The sequence below is a fragment of the Panthera pardus genome, unplaced genomic scaffold, assembly GCF_024362965.1.
Source record: "Panthera pardus isolate Hobbes unplaced genomic scaffold, ASM2436296v1 HiC_scaffold_8, whole genome shotgun sequence".
Classification (NCBI taxonomy): Eukaryota; Metazoa; Chordata; class Mammalia; order Carnivora; family Felidae; genus Panthera; species Panthera pardus.
The window spans coordinates 123106855-123131823 of record NW_026527013.1 but is presented as its reverse complement, the minus strand read 5'-3'; the positions used below and the strand labels follow the sequence as shown (position 1 = coordinate 123131823).

General features: G+C 37.7%; 1 protein-coding gene across 2 annotated transcripts in view; it reads right to left on the bottom strand.

Moving 5' to 3' along the window:
* AVL9 (AVL9 cell migration associated) overlaps nucleotides 1-24969 on the bottom strand; it is a 68815-nt gene that overhangs the window by 24639 nt on the left and 19207 nt on the right. For both annotated transcript variants that reach the window (XR_008420160.1, XM_053896779.1), the window contains exons 2-9: nucleotides 22385-22505; nucleotides 20784-20869; nucleotides 18264-18335; nucleotides 8135-8224; nucleotides 7331-7397; nucleotides 5670-5710; nucleotides 4889-4927; nucleotides 584-653 (exon numbers count right to left, since the gene is read on the bottom strand). Coding sequence is in view for 1 of the 2 variants with exons in the window: in XM_053896779.1 (XP_053752754.1) it covers nucleotides 584-653; nucleotides 4889-4927; nucleotides 5670-5710; nucleotides 7331-7397; nucleotides 8135-8224; nucleotides 18264-18335; nucleotides 20784-20869; nucleotides 22385-22505 (586 nt within the window). In the remaining variant the exon portion in view is untranslated. The remainder of the gene's footprint in view (nucleotides 1-583; nucleotides 654-4888; nucleotides 4928-5669; nucleotides 5711-7330; nucleotides 7398-8134; nucleotides 8225-18263; nucleotides 18336-20783; nucleotides 20870-22384; nucleotides 22506-24969) is intronic.

The following is a 24969-nucleotide window of genomic DNA, read 5'->3' as shown; positions in this document are numbered from 1 at the left end:
GACAGCTCAGAACCTGGAGCCTGTTTCAGATTCTGTGTCTCCCTCTCTCTCTCTGACCCTCCCCAGTTCATGCTCTGTCTCTCTCTGTCTCAAAAATAAATAAACGTTAAAAAAAAAAAAAAAAAGAAAACTATTTTTTATTTTTTTATTTTATTATTATTTTTTTTAATATATTTTTTTTAACGTTTATTTATTTTTGAGACAGAGAGAGGCAGAGCATGAACGGGGGAGGGTCAGAGAGAGAGGGAGACACAGAATCGGAAGCAGGCTCCAGGCTCTGGGCCATCATCAGCCCAGAGCCCGACACGGGGCTCGAACTCACAGACCGTGAGATCGTGACCTGAGCTGAAGTCGGACGCTTAACCGACTGAGCCACCCAGGCGCCCCAAAAAGAAAACTATTTTAAAAAAATAAAAATAAAAAAATAAACTTAAAAAACAAAAAAACAAAAGAGAGAAACCCACTGCCAAAAGAAAATGTTAAAATAGAAATATTTTCCCTAACAAGTTTATCCTTGAAAAATTTTTATCATTGAAAGTTCCAGTACAAGTTAAATAAAGAGTAGATACTGTTATCCTCTTACCTGGAAAAAGGGATAACACAGTCATCAGGGCACCCACCAATTTATTCACTGGAGAAATATAAAAGAGAACCTGAAATGGATTCAATCAAAATTAAATTAGAAAATCCTGGGTCTACAATATCAAAACAAAAAAGGTAGGGGGGAGTACAGAAGGGAAGATTCTTTACAGAAGAGTAACACCTAATAAATAAAACATTAATGAAAGAATCAAAAAAATCACCAAGCATCCATCATGATTCAGTTAAAAATTACCAGTGGGAGCTAAAACTATTGTGAAAGGTTGTTGGGCAAGGGGCTCTTCACATAGCTTCAAATTTATCATCCCACAGATTAGCTATTAGTTGCAAATAGAAACACAAGTACCTCACTATGAAGAAATCTGGCAACTACCACCTTAATCAAATGATTAAATTTCACATCACCAGCGATAGTACCAACAATTATGAGCCTCCTGGTGTGATAACTCTGTGGAGGACACACCACCACTTGTATAGTATCCTCGCTCAAAAAAGTTTAAGCTGCAACTAGCCACAAGAAAATAATCAGGCAAATATAATCTTAAACTTTAGCCTGGATTTGAGTGTTTGTTTATTTTTGAGAGAGAGAGTGCAAGCAGGGGAGGGGCAAACAGAGAGGGAGAGAATCCCAAGCAGACTCTGTGCTGTCAGTGCAGAGCCTGACACAGGGTTTGACCTCATGAACCGTGAGATCAATGACCTGAGCCTAAATCAAGAGTCTGATACTTAACCAACTGAGCCACCCAGGTGCCCCTAGTCTGGATTCTTTGGGGGGGGGGGGGGTATGGGAGGGAAGCCAATGACACGAAAAACAAAAAGAAACAACAGCAAGGTGGTACAGCTGTTTGAGATTAAAGAGGACTACCATGCAGTACATGATTCTTAGTCCCCAAAGTGGAAACAGCAACTAGTTTATAGGACATTATTACAACAACTCAAGAATTTGAAAATGGACTGATTAGATGTCATTTATTGCATCAATGTTACAATTTCTTGAACGTGAAAATGGTATCTTATATGAGAATACACTTAGTCTTAAGAAAGAAATATATCCTAACGTATTTAGGGGTAAAGTACCATGATCTTAAAATTAGGATTCAGGGGGAAAAAAATGAACCTATATAAAGCAATATAATGCAAAAGTGGCAAAATGTTAACAAATGGTAAATGCAGATCAAGGGTATAAAAGTTCATTATAGGATTCTATCAACTTTTCTGCAGGTTTGACATTTTTCAGAATAAAAACTGAGAAAAAAATCACAAACAGGATTAGATATTGCATGAAATGTAACAATGGTCATCATTAAATTGGTTGGAAAAAAAACAAACAAAGATTTGCTTAGGTGAGTTTTTTTTTCCCCCATTATAAACAAATTATTTAGTGACACTCAAGTGCTATCTGACAGAGCACAGTACCCACAATTGTCTATGTTTTCCTTACAGAGTAATCTTGAGTGCTTTGCAAGTATGGAGAAACCAAATGTTGCATTAAAGGGCAGCCTGATTTCATCAAATCAGTATGAAAAGAGTATACCTGTGATTTGCCACATTACATAAAGATACATGATCATAAATGCCACTGCATGTAACTAGTTTAAGTTCTATTTTGCAAGACTGTTGTTTCAGATACGTACATCTATATGTGCTCTGGGTTGCAATGTAAAGCATTTTTTATTATGAATACCAAAGTTTGAAACCTACAACAACAAAAAACCTACAACCTGATCAAAAAATGGGCAAAGGACTTAAACAGACTTCAAGGAAGTCATACAAATGACCAATAAGCACATGAAAAGGTGGTCAACATTACTAACCGTTAGGGAATGCAAATTAAACCCAGGAGATACTACCTCATACCTATTAGAATGGCCACTATCAAAAAACTAAAAAATAGCAAATGTTGGTAAAGATGTAGAGACACTGGAACCCCTGTGCATTACTGGCAGGAATGTAAAATGGTGCAGCCACTATGGAAAACAGTATGGTGGTTCATCAAAAGAATTAAAAGTAGAATACCGTCTGGTCCAGCAATACCACTTCTGGGTATATACACAAAAGAATTGGAAGCAAGGTGTTGAAGAGATGTACACATACCATTCATGAGAGTCAGAAGGTGGAAGCAACCACCTTCAAATGTCCATCAAAGGACGAAGGGATAAACAAAATGTGGTATGTACAACAGATATTATTCAGCCTTAAAAAGGAAGGAAATTCTGACACATGGATCAGCCTTGAGGACATTATGCTTAGTAAAATAAGCCAGTCGCAAAAAGACATACTGAATGATTTCACTTATATAAGAACTTAGTGTAGCCAAATTCATAGAAACCGTAAGTAGAAGGGTCAGGGTCAGTGGGAATAAGAAAATGGGAAGTTATTTAAGGGATACAGTTTTAGTTTTGCACAATAAAGAGTTTGTGAGTGGATGATGATGATAGCACAACAATGTGAAGGTATGTAATGCCACTCAACTATACACTTAAAAATGGTTAAGATGGTAAATTATATGTTACGTGTATTTTACAACAATTAAAAATTTGGCTAAGAAGTTAAAAACATTGTTGGGGTACCAAATGAGCCACCCAGGCTCTCCAGGAATAAATACTTTTAAGGTAACAAACCATACTAGACTAAACCATACCAGCCATAAATGGCTGACTTTCAACAACTGTTCCACCCCTACTCTGCTTAGCACAGTAATATGGTATATAAAACTGGCCCCAGAGGTCCCTGAGTGGCTTAGCTGGTTAAGCATCCAACCTATTGATTTCGGCTCAGGTAATGATCTCCCCGTTTGTGAGATCTAGCCCCATGTCGGGCTCTGCACTGACAGCGAGGGGTCTGCTTGGGATTCTCTCTCCCTCTCTCTCTGCCCCACCCCCACTCAGGCTTGTGTGTGCTTGACTCTCTCAAAATAAATAAGTAAACTTAACACAATAACAAAAAACTGGCCCCAGACCCAAGGGTGGCTCCTGATTAGTCTCAACCAGAGGCGAAGCCAACGTTTTCTATAAAGGGTTATAAATAGTAAGAATTCTTCCTTTGTAGGCAATATGTATAGTCTCTGTCACAACAATTCAACTCTGCCACTGTAGTGCAAAAATACCCTTAGTGATAAGTAGATGAATGAGTATAACTGTGTTCCAATAAAACTTTATTTATAAAAACAGGGGTGGGCCAGATTTGGTAGAACCTTGGTTTGTAGAACCTTGGTCTAAAATCATAGCAATCCCATCCCTTTGTACTAGAGAGTGGTGTGGACCCCAAGTTAAAACCAATCAGTATATGTACTTCTTTGGCAACAATTTTTTATTCATTCTAGGCACATGGCCTCATGGGTCTAAACAAACTGAAAGGAAGATTCTTTTTAATGGTTTGGGAATAGGTATAGACCAGTTATCTGGCAATTAACTGGCAGTTAACCTACACTACAAGGGAAATCAGGCTCAGGATAAAGCTAGCACTGCAGACTGTAAAGCAAAGAGATGGAAAAAAATCTAGGTACTTAATTATACCGTAGAACCATTTAATCAACCAGTCCTGAAGTCTGCCATAAGCCAATACATATCCGTATTATTTAAGTCAGTTTAAAAAAATTTTTTTTAATGTTTATTTATTTTTGACAGAGAGACATAGCATTAGTGGGGGAGGGGCAGAGAGAGAGGGAGACACAGAATCCAAAGCAGGCTCCAGGCTCTGAGCTGTCAGCAGAGCCCGACGCAGGGCTCGATCTCACAAACCTCAAGATCATGACCTGAGCCGAAGTCAAGATGCTTAACTGACTGAGCCACCCAGGCGCCCCTAAGTCAGTTTAAATTGTTTTTTATTTATTTATTTATTTACATTTATTTATCTTTGAGAGACAGAGTGAGACAAAGTTGAGAGTTGGGGAGAGGCAGAGAGCGAGGGAGACACAGGATTGGAAGCAGGCTCCAGGCTCCAAGCTGTCAGCACAGAGCCCGACGTGGGGCTCAAACTCACAAACTGTGAGATCATAACCTGAGCCGGAGTCGGACACTCAACCGACTGAGCCACCCAGGCACCCCTAAATTGGACTTTTATGTTCCCTGTAGTCAAAACTATTCTGATAACTGGATACTGTCAAATTGTCCCCAGAAAAGACTACACAAATTTATACTTCTACGGTAGTGAACAATAGGTGCTTCAGTATACCACAATTTGATAGACAAAAAAAGTCTTAATTTATAATTTACAATTAGGTTTTAAGTTTATATAGTATTTAAGAAATGCCAATAACTGTTAAATATTTCATTCCTTCAAATCTCACCTTTTTCTCAAGAAGAATTAGTTTAAACAGGATTAAGACCTAAAGAAAAAAAATACTATATTAAAATAAACTCATGCTTTTTATTTATTTCCCTTTTCCCTTCCTCAAACATAACCATAGATCATTTAATCAATAATATTAACTATAATGCTTAAAAATACACTGGAAATTAACTTATGCTGAAAAATAAAAAATTATGTGTCTTCTAAAAAATGTGAGAACCCCTTAAATCTCTAACAAATTGTGCTTTTTGGAAAGTTATGCATTTCTGCTTGAAATATTTGCAAGCTCCTTAAAGGGCAGGAACTATTCATTTATTTCTGGATGTCCAGGGCATTCACATAGCAGATACTCAATAAGTGTTTATTAAATGAATAATCAATGCGTATATGTCCCAGTCAGCATATACTTTAATAATAAAGATAAGTATAGATATTTTAAGGGAAAATGTTTCACTATGAGCAACATATAAAGTGTTCTGCAAGATTAAAACAGGTTTATTTCTGCTCTAACTTCATGATATCTGAAATTACAAAGGCAACAGAAAAAAGTATCCTCTCCTGCACAGAAATAGACAGTATTCCTATACAGTACTTTAAAAACTTTCTATCAGATAAGCACTAACACTACCAACACTTTCAACTTTTACCCTTATGAGTACTGTCTTAGAAGAACTAAAACCTAGTATGCCACAATCTCCATTTGACTTTGTAGCACATGGAATTTACTAAGTTAAATGAATACAACTTTAATACATCATAAGTTAAATAAGGTATCATACCTTATGTCGAAAATGAAGCACAAGATCTCGAGGAGACAGACCTACAATGTTAACAAGAAAGCTAATCTGTGATGACAACATATGGGTTTTGTTAAAGAAAGATTTTTCCCCATCAAAAGAAAGGCGGGTAAAAAACAGGAATGGTAAGAATATGCAAATATTAAAATACTTATGTAATATTCCATTATGTACACATATACTCAGGATTTAATCAAACAACTGGGGCACCTGGGTGGCTCAGTCAGTTAAATGTTGGACTCTTGACTTCAGCTCAGGTTATGATCTCACGGTTCATGAGGCTGAGCCCCGTGTCAGGTTCCGCACTGGAATTCTCACTCTCCCTCTCTGTCCTTCCCCAACACACATGCTCATGTGTGTGCACTCTCCCCCACCCCAAAATAAAAAACCCAAAACCAAAAAACAAAGAATTTCTCAAATAACTATTAACAGTCAAACACAGCATGGTCGAATGGAACTTTTTACAATGATGGAAATGTTCTACATCTGTGCTGTCCAATACAGTAGCCACATGTGGCCAATGAACATTTGAAATGTAGCCAAGTTGGGGTGTCTGGGTGGCTCCATCAGTTAAGCGTCCAACTTTTGGTTTCGGCTCAGCTCATGATCTTCAGGTTCATGAGTGCGAGCCTGGCACTGTCATTGCAGAGCTTGCCTGGGATTCTCTCTCCCTCTCTCTGCCCCTCCCCTACTTGCACACAGGTGCTCTCTCTAAAAATAAATTAAAAAAAAAAAGAAATGTATCAAGTGTACTGACAGACTGACTTTTTAACTTTATTTAACTTTTACTAATTCTAATCCAAATGTAAATAGTCACATGAGGCTAATGGCTACTGCTCTGGGCAATGCAGCTCTACTGTTTCCTCCCCATTCTACAAGTATCTTACAAATCATACAAGTTTAGATATTACGAAGCTTATACTATAGTGGCAATCATTTAAATATGGTTTTTGTTCGCCACACTCCATGGCTATTATTTCTGCATCATAGTCTTCTCTGAACATCTGTCATAGGACTAGAGAAAATAATTCAGAGAAACATATATTCTTAGGAGTTTTGTGACCAGCTTACATTATACACAGGATTATAAAAGGGAACTACTACAGTTTAGCTGCTTCATGCTAAAATAGGAACCGAGTCAGTGAGCATAAATCACTGTGATGCAAATATTTTTTCTAATCATAAAAAGGATATTTATTGAGTGCCTATTGAGCAACATGGACACCAATGAATATCCTGGACTGTCAGAACAGTATAAATTAAAAAAAAAACCCTACTTGAAAAATCTTAGGATAAAAAAGAACTGAGCAGATCTCTCTCTCTCTCTTGCTCTCCCTGTCATGAAAGGGAATTGACTTGGCCAGCGTTACCATAAGGAAAAGAAAACACTTCCACTACTACTCTGAAAAGCAGAAATGTGATTTATACAGTAATAGTTCCAAATATCGCTACAATTACATTGTAACTCTTTTCAATACAAATACTAGTGAAGAAGATATTTAAGGAAACATCAAACACTGAAGAATTTAAGTTTAGATCACTTATAGAAAATTAATTTTGATTATGCAGTTTTACATGCAACTTGGTTTACCAAACAAAAAGAAATGAGGGCATTTCTTCTGATCTGTAGAAAAGCTACTTACCAAGATATACTTGGGATCCTTCTAATGAAGTTCCTCCCAAGGAACTATTCATATGTTCATAAAGCTCCTATAAAATATAGACTCAATTTAGAACATTTTACAATCATTTCAGACACTAAATTAGAGGTATGATGACCAGGAAAAACTTGGTTCTTTAACCTAGACAGTTTGTTTTGCCATACCCTAAATTTAGAAATAATCAAGGTCTCTCTGAAACCTTACCAGTTTCCAGCACTCCCTCCTTCTCTTCCTCTTCATTTAAGAGCTTAGTTCATTCACATGGTGGTATGGATTGTAGGCTAAGTTCCCTCTACTTCTTTGGTAAACACCTAATTGTCCTACACTCACTAGGATCCAGGAGAGATCCATGTTCTACACATTCATGGCAGCCCTGAGAAAAACATGTTATCCATCTTTAGTAAAATAGTCACGTAGTCTTTATTTATTTATTTATTTATTTATTTATTTATTGCTTTGGGAGATAGAAACCAGAAGACTAATATATAAACACACTGTGCAGTAAATAAAATAAGCAAATTTAGAAAAGCAATGCCATAGCAAACGAGCTACTATCCATTAACAGAGGCACTTAATTGCACTTCTTTGTAGTCATTATTTAATAAAAGGCAGTATGATTAAATTTAATAAATATGATCTGTACATTTCGGGCAAATCCCTTGCCATTCTTAAGAAGAATGTCTTTCTTAAGCTAACAAAAGATTATCTTTACAATATTGTTGACAAGATTTACTTGATTCATGAAACAGTCTTCAGCCAAATACAGCTATAAAGGGATATAGTTACCTTTAGAATGGAAATTTGGGAAAAATCCTTCTCTTCAAAATATGCATGTGTAATGAGCTGAAGTTTTGCTTGAAGCAAGCCATAGAGAGGCTTAAAGAAGAAAAAATTACTATTAGTTTGGTAATAGGAAAAAATCAAACACCTTACAAACTTGTAATTGAAAGAGAACAGGGAGAAAAAGTAACTTCAACTTTAGTATCTTACTATTCACAGCTGAAAGCTGTTAAATAATCTGTTCTAGCTCTATGGCTGCTGTTGAAAAGCACCTGACCCTTGGAGTACAGTGGTTGAGCGTGTGTGGGCAGATGTCTTGGGTCTATTGCATCACTCAGCTACGTGACCCTGGGCACCAAATTTCCCCACACCTGCTTGCTGATATGAACACCAGCATATGAAAAGACAGTACATCTTATGAGGTTGTTTCCAGAATTAATATAACACAGGGTAAAAGCATTTAAACGGGGGCACCTGCGGGGCTCAGTTAAGCATCCGACTTGGGCCCAGGTCACGATCTTGTGGTTCATGGATTCAAGCCCAGCATCAGGCTCTGTGTTGACAGCTCAGAGCCTGGAGCCTGCTTCGGATTCTGTGTCTCCCTCTCTTTCTCTGCCCCTCCTCCGCTCATGTGCGCACATGGGCACGCGCTTTCTCTCTCAAAAATAAACATTGGAGAGATCCAACATGGTGGAGAAGTAGGGGAACCCAAAGTTCCCTTGTCCCTCAAACACAGCAGTGTTGAGGCCAAAGGACTTTGAATTCCAAGAGTCCAGGCTGCAGAGTGACAGAGCCTTCTCCAAGGGCCCACAGGGATAACCTGGAGGGCCACAGGTGCGTGACTGTGAACTGGGAGAGAGAAAATGGGCAGTGTAGGCAGGGATGGGTGGGATCCCCTTCTGCAGAGAGACAAAGGGAAGAGAAAGGCTGGGGAAGCATATCTGGACAAGAGAAAAACCACGGACTGAGATGGACATAGATACAACCTCTAACTGCTGAGCTTTCCCCAGACTGGGGCCGGCTGCCCTGTTCGGGCACCTGGGGATGAGGGGAGCCAGCCCCAGGCTCAGTAAGTAGTTCAGAGGTGCAGTCCGCAGTGGGAGAAAGCAATCCTTCCCTGGAGTGCAGTGGGAAGAAGGTACATAACCGTTCAAAGGACAAAGACTGCCTGTGCCCGCTAGTCAGAGGCCATATATCGGTGGTGTGGAGAGGCACTTCCCCAGAACTGGGGCATATTTAAGACATCAGGGTTTAAATCCAAGTCCAGCCTCAGGGAGGTGCGGGAGTTGGCAGAGCGGGACAAACTGCCATATTCATGCCTGTGCCACTGTGAGGATGGCCTGAATAGACTGGTCTGGGACACCCAGTACAGGGAAGAGAGACTGGGTTGTCACCATTTTTCTCCCCATCACCAACAAGGTAGGGCCTCAGGGAACAGACAGTGGGCCCACAGTGGAGGCGGGACCCACCTACACCAAACCACGCCCCTCCACACCTAGTAACTGTATCTACGGGAGCGGGATTGTTGCTGATGAACTAGGCAGCCCCTCCTCCAGACCAATGCTGCCACGGGTTCCAAGGCACCCAGTGGTTTTGCATTTTCTGATTTAATTCCTGGACAATTCTTAGTATATACGTGTATATATATATATATTTTTTCTTCCTTTTCTGCTTTTTATTTCTTCCCTCCTCTAGTCTGATTATTTTGGTTGTTGGTTTGTTTAAGCAGACATATTTAATCTATTCTCTTTATACCTTTTCTGTATCTCCTTCTTTATTTTCCTCTTTTTCTCTCTGGATTAAGCTGTATAGTTTCTCTGGCTGGTCTATTTTATTTTATTTTATTTTTCCCCCGCCCCTGTCATTTCTTTCTTTCTTTGTATGGGATAAGGCCTCTCACATCAACACTGCTCCCACCCCGATGTTTTGCTGTTGCTGGTGTTTATTTTTGTTTTGTTTTTTTGGTCTTTGTTTTTTGTTTGTTTTCTCTTCCAGGGCTACTTCAATGAACAAATCAAAGCACACCTGGTGGAGGGTCCAAAACATCATTATGAACAGGGAGATGAAGCAACCAGTCACAACAGAGAGCAAGTAATACACTCCAAAAAACACCTCCTGAAGGGCCAGGCCCTGGGCAGTGTATGACCCCTCTTTAATACAGTAGTGCCCACAGGTACAGGACACACAACAAGCTTTTTAAAACACATAAGGGACAGAAAACTAGCCAAAATGACGAACAGAAGAATGCTCAAAAGAAATTCCAGGAAGAAATGATAGCTAAAGAATTGATCAAAACATATATAAATAATATAACTGAACAAGAATTAAATTTTTCAAAGTGTTTATTTTTGAGAGAGAGAGAATGCAAGTGGGTTAGGGGCAGAGAGAGAGAGGGAGACACAGAATCTGAAGCAGGCTTCAGGCTCCGAGCGGAGTCCAACGCAGGGCTCAAACTCACGAGCTGTGAGATCATGACCTGAGCCTAAGTCAGATGCTTAACCAACTGAGCCACCCAGGTGCCCCCGAACAAGAATTTAGAATAATAGTCATAATATTAATCGCTAGGCTTGAAAAAAGCATAGAAGACAGCAGAGAATCTATTGCTGCAGAGATCAAGGAACTAAAAAATAGTCATGATGAATTAAATACTGTAAATGAGGTGCAAAATAAACGAGGGGCTGTGATAGCGAGGACCGAAGAGGCAGAGGGGAGAATAAGTGAAATAGAAGATAAAATTATGGGAAAAGATGAAGCTGAGAAAAAGATAAAAAAAATTCTAGACCATGAGGGGAGAATTAGAGAACTAAGTGATTCAATGAAACGTATTAATATCCGTATCACAGGAGTTGATAGAAAAGAGAAAGAAGAGAGAGAAAGGGGTGAAAATTGTACTTGAACAAATCATAGCTGAGAACTTCCCCAATCTGGAGAGGAAACAGACACTGAAATCCAGAGAATTCCCTTCAGACGTAATAGGAATTGATCTTCTGCATTGACATAACATAGTGAAACTGGCAAAATACAAAGATGAAGAGAGAATTCTGAAAGCAGCTAGGGACAGATGAGCCTCTACAAGGGCAGACACATAAAGGTAATAGCAGACCTATCTACTGAAGCTTGGCAGGCCAGAAGGGAGTGGCAGGAAAAACTCCAATGTACTGAATAGGAAAAATATGTAGCCAAGAATCCTTTATCCAGCAAGCCTGTCATTCAGAATAGGAGGGTTTTCCAAGACAAACAAAAACTGAAGGAGTTCATCGCCACTAAACCAGCCCTACATGAGCTCCTAAGGGGGACTCTGAGTGGAATGTTGCAAAGACCACAAAGGATCAGAGACATCGCTACAAGCATGAAACCTACAGATAACACAATGACTCTAAATCCATATCTTTCAATAACACTGAATGTAAATGGACTAAATGCTCCAATCAAAAGACATAGGGTATCAGAATGGATTAAAAAAAAAAACAACACAAAAAAACAAAACAAACCCAAGACCCATCTATTTGCTGTCTACAAGAGACCCATTTTAGACCTGAGGACACCTTCAGACTGAAAGTGAGGGGATGGAGAACCACTTATCATGCTATCAGACAAACTGGAGTTTAAAGGCTGTAACAAGAGATGAAAAAGGGCATTATACCATAATTATGGGGTCTATCTATCAAGAAGTGCTAACAATTATAAATGTTTATGCACCCAATTCAGTAGCATCCAAATATATAAAACAATCACAAATATAAACAATCTCATTGGGAAGAATGTGGTAATTGCAGGGGACTTTAATATACCACTTACAACAATGGACACATCATCTATGCAGAACATCAATAAAGAAACAATGACCTGAATCATACACTGGACCAGATGGACTTGACAGATCTATTCAGAACTTTTCATCCTAAAGCAGAATACACCTTATATTGAGTGCACATGGAACATTCTCCAAGATAGATCACACAGTGGATCACAAAACAGCCCTCAATAAATATAAAAGAACTGAGATTATATCACGCACATTTTCAGATCACCATGCTATGAAACTTGAAATCAACCACAGGAAAAAGGTTGGAAAATCTCCAAATGCATGGAGGTTAAAGAACATCCTACTAAAGAAAGAATGGGTCAATCAGGCAATTAAAGACGAAATTAAAAAATATATGCAAAGAAATGAAAATGAAAACACAACAGTCCAAACCCTTTTGGGATGCAGCAAAGGCAGTCCTAAGAGGAGAGGACATTGCAATCCAGGCCTATCTCAAGAAACAAGAAAAATCCCAAATGCAAAATCTAAGAGCACTCCTAAAGGAACTAGAAGCAGAACAGCAAAGAAACCCCAAGGCCAGCAGAAGAAGAGAAATAATAAAGATCAGAGCAGAAATCAACAATACAGAATAAAACAAAACAAAACAAAACCCAGAACAGATCAATGAAACTAAGCTGGTTTTTTGAAAAAATAAATAAAATTAATAAACCCCTAGCCAGACTTCTCAAAAAAAGAGAGGACCCAAACTGATAAGATCACGAATGAAAATGGACTTATCACAACCAATCCGTCAGAAACACAATTATCAGAGAATATTATGAAAAATCACATGCTAACAAATCGGACAACGTGGAAGAAATGGACAAATTCCTAGATACCCACACAATACCAAAACTCAAACGGGAAGAAATAAAAAATTTAAACAGATCCTTAACTAGTGAAGAAACTGAATCAGTTATCAAAAATCTCCCAAGAAGAGTCCTGCGCCAGATGGCTTCCCAGGGGAATTCTACCAGACATTTAAAGAAGAGTTAATACCTATCCTTCTCAAGCTGTTCCAAAAAACAGAAATAGAAGGAAAGTTTCTGGACTCATTCTATGAAGCCAGCGTTACCTTGATTCTCAAACCAGAGACCCCACAAAGAAGGAGAATTACAGGCCAATATCCCTGATGAACATGGATGCAAAAATTCTCAACAAGATACTAGCAAATCGAATTCAACAGCATATAAAAAGAATTATTCACCAGGATCAAGTGGGATTCATTCCTGGGCTGCAGGGCTGGTTCAATATTCTCAAATCAATCAATGTATTTGCAAATACATCACATTAATAGAAGAAAGGATAAGAACCATATGATCCTGTCAATAGATGCAGAAAAAGCACTTGACAAAATACAGCATCCTCTGTTAATAAAAACCCTCAAGAAAGTCAGAACAGAAGGAACATACCTAAACATCATAAAAACCATATACGAAAAGCCCAAAGCTAATATCCTCAGTGGGGAAAAAACTGAGAGCCTTCCCCATGAGATAAGGAACACGACAGGGATGTCCACTCTCACCACTATTGTTTAACATAGTGTTGGAAGTCCTAGTATCAGCAGACAACAAAATGAAATAAAAGGTATCAAAATTGGCAAAGAAGAAGTCAAACTTTCACTTTTTGCAGATGACATGATACTCTACATGGAAAACCCAAAAGACACCACCAAAAGGCTGCTAGAACTGATACATAAATTCAGTGAAGTCGCAGGGTATAAAATCAATGTACAGAAATCAGTTGCATTTCTATACACCAATAATGAAGCAACAGAAAGAGAATTCAAGAAATTGATCCCATTCACAATTGCACCAAGACCCATAAAATACCTAGGAATAAACCTAACCAAAGATGTAAAAGATCTATATGCTGAAAACTACAGAAAACTTATGAAGAAAATTGAAGAAGACACAAACAAATGGAAAAACATTCCATGCTCATGGACTGGAAGAATAAATATTGTTAAAATGTCAATACTACCCAAAGCGATCTCAATCAAAATTGCACCAGCATTCTTCTCAAAGCTAGAACAAATAATCCTAAAATTTGTATGGAACCACAGAAGACCCCAAATAGCCAAAGTAATATTGAAAAAGAAAACCAAAGAGGGAAGCATCACAATCCCAGACTTTAGCTTCTGCTACAAAGGTGTAATCATCAAGACAGTATGGTATTGGCACAAAAACAGACACACAGACCAATGGAATAGAGAACCCAGAATTGGACCCACAGAAGTATGGCCAACTAATGTTTAACAAAGCAGGAAACACTATCCAATGGAAAAAAGACAGTCTCTTTAGCAAATGGTGCTGGGACAACCAGATAGCAACATGCAGAAGAATGAAACTAGACCACTTTCTTATACCATTCACAAAAATAAACTCAAAATGGATGAAAGACCAAAATGTGAGACAGCCATCAAAACCCTAGAGGAGAAAGCAGGAAAAAACCTCTCTGACCTCAGCCACAGCAATTTCTTGCTTGACACATCTCTAAAGGCAAGGGAATTAAAAGCAAAAATGAACCATTGGGACCTCATCAAGATAAAAAGCTTCTGGACTGCAAAGGAAACAAGCAACAAAACTAAAAGGCAACCGACGGAATGGGAAAAGATATTTGCAAATGACATATCGGATAAAGGATTAGTATCCAAAATCTATAAAGAACTTACCAAACTCAACACCCAAAAAACAAATAATCCAGTGAAGAACTGGGCAAAAAGACATGAATAGACACTTTTCCAAAGAAGACATCCAGATGGCTAACAGACACATGAAACAATGCTCAACATCACTCATCATCAGGAAAATACAAATCAAAACTACAGTGAGATACCACCTCACATGGGTCACAGTGGCTAAAACTAACAACTTAGGAAACAATAGATGCTGGTGAGGATGTGGAGAAATGGGAACCCTCTTGCACTGTTGGTGGGAATACAAACTGGTACAGCTGCTCTGGAAAACAGAGTGGAGGTTCCTCAAAAATTAAAAATAGAACTACCCCATGACCCAGAAATAGCAATACTAGGAATTTACCCAAAGGATACTGGAGTGCTGATTCATAGGGGCACACGTACTCCAATGTTTTTACCAGCACTTTTGACAAAAGCCAAATTATGGAAAGAGCCTAAATGTGCATCAACTGACGAATGGATAAAGATGTGGTTTATATATACAATGAAATACTGCTTGGCAATGATAAAGAATGAAATCATGCCATTTGCAGCAATATGGATGGACTGGAAGGTATTATGCTAAATGAAGTAAGTCAGAGAAAGACAGCATGTTTTCACTCATATGTGGATCTTGGAAAAACTTAACAGAAGACCATGAGGGAAGGGAAGGGGAAAAAAATAGTTACAGAGAGGGAGGGAGGCAAACCATAAGAGACTCTTAAACACAGAGACCAAACTGAGGGCTGATGGGGGAGTGGGGGAGAGGAGAAAATGGGTGATGGGCATTGAGGAGGGCACTTGTTGGGATGAGCACTGGGTGTTTATGTAAGCGATGAACCACAGGAACCTACCCTCAAAACTAAGAGCACACTTTATACACTGTATGTTAACCAATTTGACAATAAATTATATTTAAAAAAATCAAACGTCAAAAAAAATCTTAAAAAGGCACTTCAACATTAGTCATTATAAAAATTTCCATTTTTATTTATTTATTTTTATTTTATAACCAAGTTAGCATATAGTGCAATAATAATTTCAAGGGCAGTGACTCATCCCCCACATATAACCAGTCTTCATCCCAACAAGTGTCTTCCTTAATGCCCCTTGCCCATTTAGCCTATCCCCCAACACTCCACCAGCAACCCTCAGTTTGTTCTCTGTATTTAAGTCTCTTATGGTTTGTCTCCCTCTCTCTTTTTACGTTATTTTTGCTTCCCTTCCCTTATGTTCATCCGTTTTGCATCTTAAATTCTGCATGAGTGAAGTCATATATTTGTCTTTCTCTAATTTAGCTTAGCGTAATATACTCTATAGAGTTCCACCCATGTTGTTGCAAATAGTCATTATAAAATTTATGACATTTTAATTCTACAGTTACACTGGTTTGTGGTGACATTTAATCATCCTTATAATAGCCGGTTCTTATATCTAATTGAACACTCATGATTAAATTTAAGTTCATTTCCCTTTTTTGTCTTCTTTGGAGGCTTAGAACAACTGCTCTGTGTCCTTTATCAAAATATTCCTTTGTATGCTTCAACAAAATTATTCCTTAATTCTTACTTCTGTTTAAGACCCTCTTATACCATTTCCATCCTTTTTATTTTCAATGTTATTTTCTAGATGTTTTCTGATTTCTATGTCCTTCTTAGAATGCAGAGACCAATGCTGTATATAATTATTATATAATTAGTTAATACAAGTAACACTGGAAGAGTCCCCTCCCACCACCAATATCCCTGTTACTATATCATTATTACCATCCAGAATATCTAAGTATAAAGTCATTATATTTTTATATAGAGACTACAATGCACTATGAACCATCAAAACTTTCTGCATAAGCTAGCTCTCCCTATTCCCTATACTTATTTAAAGACAAATAAAACCCGGATCTTCACCCCAATTTTATCACTTAGTAGTTACACAGGTCTATGAGAGTTAGACATTTTTTCTCTATTCTACATGTTTCTTTGTAAAATGAAAGCAACAAATACTTAGATCTGTTTTTACATGAGGATTCAAATCACAATTATATCTAAAAAGTGTCTGGTATTGAATTAATACCTGACATATAGTCATCTGATAAATGACATTTATTGTTATTATAATTGTTCTTTGAAGAAAGATTACTCAGGAAGCCTTTCAACATGTGTTTGCTTGAACATCTGGTACTCCTATGCTTTGGTTATCTGGCCCAGTATAAAAGAGTAATTCATCGATTTAAAAAAAAAAAAAGTAATTCACTGAAGTCTATTTTTCAGGCTACCATTTTAGAAACTGTGTACAATCTATTAATTTTCTGATATCAGGGTCTTTTACATCCATTCCTCTTTTTTTTTTTTAAAGGAGTCTATTCTTGCCCTCTATTTAAAACTAAGATCTTGGAAGAAATATCTGATCCTCAAAATCTTATCATTAAGGCTTACAGTATATTATTATTATTATTCAGGATTTTTTTTTAAAGCTTAGTACTGAAAAGTCAAAATAAATCCTATTTTACAAATCTTAACTTATATTAAGCAAACTACATTCAAATTGTCGGTGGATGTAAGAAACTGGACAATGTAGAAGACATAATGAAACAAAACCTACATACATTTGGTGACTAGGCAAATGAAATATTCTCCATTTTGATTTAGGTTAAATGCAGAAATGATTGTATTCAATAATCATATAGCTGTAAGATAATTAACATGATAGAGATCTGGATTTCTCCCCACAAAAGGTACTTGGGGGATAATATTTTATATGTAGAATTAGTCATTTGATGCTACCAGTAAAGGTGTTAATATCCTATTAGTAATAAAAATGGAATATTACAAATGATTTAATAGGGAACTATGGAAAATAAGAAGTGTTACACATTTCCTACTAAAAATAAAAAGTTAAAATAATTATACACCTGCATCTGATCAACTTGTACATGGATGAAACAACTGTAAAGCACTGCTATTGTACAATTATGTCATTTCCATTCCTCAAAAATCTTAAGTTTTAAAGAGCAAGTTAAGGGGCGCCTGGGTGGCTCAGTCGGTTGAGCATCTGGCTTCGGCTCAGGTCATGATCTCACAGTCCGTGAGTTCGAGCCCCACGTCGGGCTCTGTGCTGACAGCTCAGAGCCTGGAGCCTGTTTCGGATTCTATGTCTCCCCCTCTCTCTGCCCCTCCCCTGTTCATGCTCTGTCTCTGTCTCAAAAATAAATAAACGTTAAAAAAATTTTTTTTAAAAAGCAAGTTAAGGCTACCATTTTTCATAGCAAGAGTCATATACTTCTATATCAATACAATCTGAATGATTATGATATTCTGAGTTTTAGTAAAATATTATCCAAAGTCTTAAAAACAAAATAAAAAAGAATAAATGAAATATATCAGCTACTTCATTTTGGGCAAGTGTCAACCTCTTTCCCAAAAACCTATCTAGAAGATTTCCTTCCACTTATCTAGTTGTGGGTAATGGTGCAAATGAGAGTAAAACTGCTGAAAGGCAGAGGAAAAGCTGATGCACAAGAATAAAAAATGGGCCCCTGATGAATTTTAATCTATTACTGTCCATAAATCTCTCCTTTTTCTAATAATGCCTTATTCTCAACTAAAAATCTGCCATGGTTAACGAACACATTAACGAGTTATTTGGTTTCTTACCAACTTGCTTAGAACACAGACACTTTTCTGAACCGTCTCTCTGGTGATATCTGCTTGCCGCACTTTCAATGCCTATTATAAACAAAGAGTCATTATTAATATTTCATAGAAATATTTAAAAATCATTCTCTTTCAATGTAAAAATAGCAGTGAGATAGAAAAAAATTCTAACATTTAGTTAAATTCCAAATGTATTGAGAATCTCTGAAAATACCTATTGAATGAGTCAGCCAGGAAACTATGTGCCAGAATCTGGTAGGCACTGAGAATGTAACAGTGAGAGACAATTCCTACCCTCAAGGAACCTACCGTCTGAGAATACTTTTTGTGTAAGTTGCCACACCCATAATTCAAATCAAATGTCCTTGGTTCTGGTTTGAAAATGGGCACTCCGAGACTACTGTTTCTGGTGAGAAGGGCCTAGATTATACTGGAAAACTGGTATTATAGCCCAGCCCTGAGCCATAACTCATGCCTTGATGATTGTGAGAATGATCACGTTAAGAGGTCTACATTCTCTGCTAGTAAAGAACAAGCCTTGATTTAATCATCAGGTAACTCTAGGTAACTCTGTGAGCGAACTAAGAACTACTCTTCCCCTTTGTGGTATACAGCCTAACATCTCCTGGCACCTGTCCTGAGGACCAATGGGCCTCAGTGTCTTCAAGTGACTTACGACTGACGACTAGTCATTAAGTCAAGAATACAACCTTCCCTCAATCTGTTTTCTACCTCTCTGCCTTGACTGGATTCATCTGTCAGGTCTCACCCTCAGTCAAAGGGAATCAGTTTTTCTCCTAGGCTCTAGATCCTTCTCATATCTGTTATCAGGTGAGGATAGAAATATTTAGAGAAATGGGCAATGCCAATATACTGTGGAGTGGATCAGACCCAATGGGTAAGGGAGACAGATGGTATGAAATGCCATTTAAAGGCTACGTGAAGCATGAGAACTGTTGTTAATGTCGACAGTTTGAGGAAATAATTTTACTTGTGTCTGCGCAATCTATAGGGGACTAGAGTAAAAGGAACAGTCTCCAAGAAAGGGGAGCAATTCAGTTCATCTCATGTAAACATAGATTAAGGGTAATAGTATATGAGGCAATCAAATGCACAAAACTACCAAGCTAACTCTTACCCTCAGGTTTACCTTTAAATTCAGTTATTCATTCCATAGGTATTTACTGGGTGTGTCCTATATTTCAGGCCCTGTACATGAAGGACTATTTCACAGTAGTTAACAACTTTGGGTATGGTGGAATTTACACCTGCAATTTATTTCTAAATGGTTCAGGGAAAAAAGCAGACACACACTAAGCAAATGTGGTAGAATGCTGACTACTGTTGACTCTAGATGGTGGGTATATAGGTGTTCATTGTACAATTCTTTTCATTTATCTGCATGTTTGAAATGGTCATTATAAAAAGCTAAAGAAAATTTTAGAAGATTTACTAACTTAATTATTCCCTGAGGAAGCCTTTTAAAACTTGGAGTTACCTAGGCTTACTCTCAGAGATTCTAATTTAGTAGAAGGAAAGGCCAGCTGTGCATTAAAAAAAAAAAAAAAAAAAAAAAAAAAAAAAAAGGGGTCTCCAGGTAACTCCAGTTAAAAAACACTGCGGTGGTTTGCAATCACCTGATAACCAGAACATTAAACCAGAATCTCTGGGGTTGGGACCCAGTCATCTCTAGTATTTAGAGGTCCCCAGGTGACTCCAATGTGCAGCCAAAGTTGAGAAACACTAGAGTATTAATGATCTAACGAAAGGCAAGAGATTTTTACTCAGAGTGTCCTCACCACAAAAAACTGGTGAGACACAAAAAAAGTGCTGCTCAGAATCAAACCATGAAAGGGGAAGCTACCCATCTTGGCTTATTTGTATTAATTAGAGCTATTATAGTAATTCAGACATTAAGCTGGCAGGTAATTTAAGAATTAACAAAATCTGAGTTGTACATAATTAAGATAACATGCAAGTATTTCAAAGCGACTACAAGTACTTTCCACTAATTCTAAACAGCTGCTTAAAATACAACACACATTACCACTTAATTTTTCTAAATTACATACCAAACATTAGAAAAAGAAAATTCAAGGACACTGTAAAATTTAAATACAGCATTCTGAAGACAGATGGATAATTTAGGTACAACTATCTAGAGACAATGGATGCCTGGGTGGCTCAGTCGGTTAAGCACCTGACTTGGGCTCAGATCATGATCTCATGGTTTGTGAGTTCCAGCCCTGCATTGGGCTCTCCACTGTGAGCACAGAGCCCACTATGGATCCTCTGTCCCTCTCTCTCTCTGCCCCTCCTCTGCTCGTGCACTCTCTCTCAAACATAAACATTTAAAAAAAAAATGGACAAACTATTTTATGGCAATTATACTTACCATGTCAACTTACAAAAACATTCATGTGAATAAACTGGTACTACTGGGAAAACAACTTCAAATTGTTTATAAAAATTTTAAAAACACTATCAGTGTTTTTGTTGTTTTTCATTGTACTACCATACCTTGGCTTCAATTTGCCGATAGCAGGAGATACCATATACTGTAGCTCCATTTCCATTTCTGGGTGGCAAGTGAAAAAATACAGTATCTAAGAGACACACAGAAAAAATGTAAATACCAAAGTGAATTACCCTTATTAATAAATAATGTAAATTGAAGTTATTATATGCAGTTAATTAAAGCAAAAATGATGATGTAACAAGGAACCCATGTCATACTTAACACCTAGCATTGCAACCACTGGTTTCTTAGCATCCCTCTCACTGCCTGATTGTGTACATTCATTCAGGCATTCTCAAAAGACCAGGAGGCTGAACAGATTAAGTTGAAACTACAGTCACTTATCCCAGAAAATACTTTATTCCAGATTAAAAGTAGAGAATCATAAAAATGAAAGGCCACTCATGAATCTTGGATGGATCCAAGAAATTCTTGGAATAACTGGGGAAATTTGAACATGGATTAGATCTTAGATGATATTCTCGAATTACTGTTAAATCTCTTAGCTGTGATAATGGTACTGGAAGTTATCCTGAGGAATGATCTTATTCTTAGGAGTGCATACTGAAGTATTTAGAAGTAAACTGTCGTGATGTCTGCAACATGGTGCTAGACTTTCAGAGAGTAGGGCAAAACTGTACACACACATAAAGAAAACTCGTGGAATATTTGCTATACTATTTTTTCAAACTTTTTTTCTATTTAAAAACTTTCATGATAAAAAAGTACACCAAAATATTTGTAAGATTAAAAATAATGTATTTAGATTTTATGTTAAACTGCATAGTAACATTTTGTTTCATTTCATATGAAAATTATTAAATATTAGGAAAATAAGTAATTAAACCAAGTTTAATCTGGTGTTTTGGTAGAGCCCCTAATGCCATGATAAAACTTAGTTCTTTGTTAAGCCAGTCAAAACATGCATTTATAGGTAGGAGACTCAGTACTAACCTCACAGTGTTGCTTTCTCTGAGGATGTTAACATGCTTCTCTGACACATAAACTTTTATATTTTATTTTTTTAAGATTTTACTTTTAGGTAATCTCTACACCCGACATGGGGCTCAGATTTACAACCCCAAGATTGAGTCGCAAGCTCTACCAAATGAGCCAGCCAGGTGCCCCTTACACGCAACTTTAAGCAGAGCACGGCAATAGCAGTGGCCCTAGGGGTGGAGAAGCAATCCCAGGTGGACACAGGTGTACTAAGCTAGTTAAGTTTGCAGCTAGAGCCCCGAACAGTAGCTAGTATAGGTAAGCCCTGTAGCTTCCCTCTAAGAGGAGTCTCAAGAATAAATGCAGAAAAGTGCTACCAGTAACAGATGTCCTAATCTGGCCAAATACTTAATTTAGCCAGTGCTCCTGGCAAAAGAGTGGCCAATGTTCAACAACATTACCAACATAAAGCCCAGCACTCCTTTGGAAATCTTCCAGTGTCTGACTAGTCATCTCCAAACAAACACTTACGTGTTCTATAAATAGTTACAAGAAGCCAAAGGCCTTTCATTTACCAAAATATTTAGAATCTAAGATGTCTTGGTAAATTAAAAAGAAAAAGAAGGGGGGGGGGCACCTAGTAATTGCTCCATTGTTTACATACCTTCCTGGTAGTTGTGTGCGCCATCTGGTAAGGCAAGGAAGGGCAAATATTTCCATTCTTCAGGTAAAGTGTGGCTGTCATGTCCATCTCCTGGAATCAGGGGTGGGTAAGAGAATTCAACCTAAAATAGTAAGCAATGGTAGCCAAAAGGTTGTTAATCAAAGGGAGCATTTTATCCTAATAGCCAAAAATAGTTTTAAACTCTACATACTTGTTGATGCCATTTGGCATTATCAGCAAACTTATGGTACACAAGAGGAAAAAGAAAAAAGGAGTAAAAGGAGGAAAGATTTTTAAGACCTTTCCCCTTTCTGACTTAAAGGTTTCTGGATTTTAATGTGCATAGGAGGAAAGGAGATAGTGGTGGTGGTAACTGGATTTACATTTGGAAACTGTCATCAAGAGATGGTAACTAAAGCCATGAAGCCCTGAGAAAAACCAACATCCTACTGAATTGAGCAGAAGAGGTCCAACAAAGAAGCCGAGAAGTATAAGCCAAGATCTAGGCTTGCTTCCATTCAACTGACTCCCTTGCTCACAATATGTGTAGCTTTGAGCTTTGTTTTTGCTGCGGGGTTGGTAGGAGGAGGAGTGGGCATTAATCAACATTTCAGGTTATTTTCTTTTAAGACTGAGAATTGGTCAGTGAAAAGTTCAATGAAATCTCTCCAACACCATGTCTTGTAGAAGTAACAAAGTTTCTAGTAAACACCCTCAGTTTCTGGTATTCTCCAAGTTTATCAGCATTTTCTCTGTTTCTATTTCTTTTTGTTATTTCAACGAGACTTGTGGAGAAGAAGGAAGAATTAAATGCATGAGACCTGGGGGGCACCTGGGTGGCTTAGTTGGTTAAATATTGGACTTTGGTTCAGGTCATGATCTCACAGTTTGTGAGTTCAAGTCCCACATCAGGTGAGCTGGAGCCCCACTTCAGGTAAAACACGAGCCGTGCTATGGGTGAGTCCCGCTTCTCTCTCTCTCACTCTGTCCCTCCCCTCATTCATTTGCACCCTCTCTCTCCCTCAAAAAAAAAAAAAGAAAGAAAGAAAGAAAAGAAAAAAGAGAGAGAAAATCAAAGATATCTGAAGATGCTAAGGTTCAACATGCTTTGAAGGTTGAGGAACAGGCCAGGAGGCAAGGACTGCAGGTGACCTCTAAAAGCTGCAGAATGCCAGAAAATCGATTTTCCCTAAGTGTCCTGAAGAAACACAGCACTCCTTGATTTTAGCCCGGTGAAACCCATTTCTGACCTCCGGGACTTTCTATGTATTGTTTTAAGTCATTAAGTTTGTGATAATTTATGATGCAGTAGAAAAGTAATACATCTGTTAAATAGAAGAAACAAGCAGAATATCAGTAAATGTAGTATAATTCTACTTATACTATGATTACATTTATGCAAAAAATTGTACTTCTATGTCTTTGTAAATTAATTTTTTAATTCATCGCTTGAAAAGATACAAGCTAACAGTTTACCTCTGTAGAGGTGAATAGGGTTGGGGACTGGAGATAAAGGAATATTCCTGTTAAGTTTTTTTTATCCCCATCTTCTTTTGGAAAAAAATTAAACTTACAGAAAAGTTGAAAGAACATAACCTTATAACCATCTATATTCACAAACTACTAATATTTTGGTCCCATGTGCTTTATCTGTGTTGCATGTATATTAGCACACACTTTTTCTGCATTACTTGACAATAAACTGAGATTATCATTGACTTTTAAGTAAATGGGTATTTATTTCTAAATGGATATGCATTACTTTTAGAGTAAAAAAAGGAGGGGGGCAAAAGATAACCACGAATAGTGACTGGCTTTCTAAGGAAATCTTATTTCCATTCTATCCTCTTGGACACAAAGGGAGATGTAGAAATCTATCTCCTTCTCTGAAGATTTAGTTAATAAATTACCAATAGTCAGACTTTAATATCTGATGCTTTGCTGTGTTCAATCTATTCTCCCAACTCCTCATTCTACTGAATGAAGATCTGTTTTGGACTCTAGTTGGAACTTAAAATGAAGTCAATTCATAAAATTGTTTTAAGTGTAGATGCTGCATATAATCCAAGAATTCCAAGGATAAAATTAAGTTGGCTTTAGGCTGAGCAGGGCCCAGAGTACTTACAATATTGTTTCTTTGAGGTGTTATAAGGAAACCCACAGGCCCAAAATGGAGCCACTTAAGCTAAGTCACCAAACAGGGCTTAATACCTAACCTAACCAGAGTTCCAACCCCCCTAGGAAATAACTCTTAACTGGTCAGTCAGGAACTTTCTGATTGGCACCAGATGAGGTAATCTGTCATATGGCGCTCTCCATCCCGCAAAGGAAGATGAGGTAACCCATGAACCCCCTTGCCCTTGTCATCACGGAAGAAAAAGGAGAAAAAGGGACAGTGCCTGGAACAATCTTTTTCTTTTGCTAATAACTTCCTCGCCCCACCCTCTTCCTATAAAACCCTTCCAAATTTTTGTACAACTCCTCGGAGCTCCCCACTACTTGCTAGATGGGATGCCACCTGATTCAACAAATCACTTAATAAGGCCAATTAGACCTTCACATTTATTCAGTTGAATTTTTGTTCC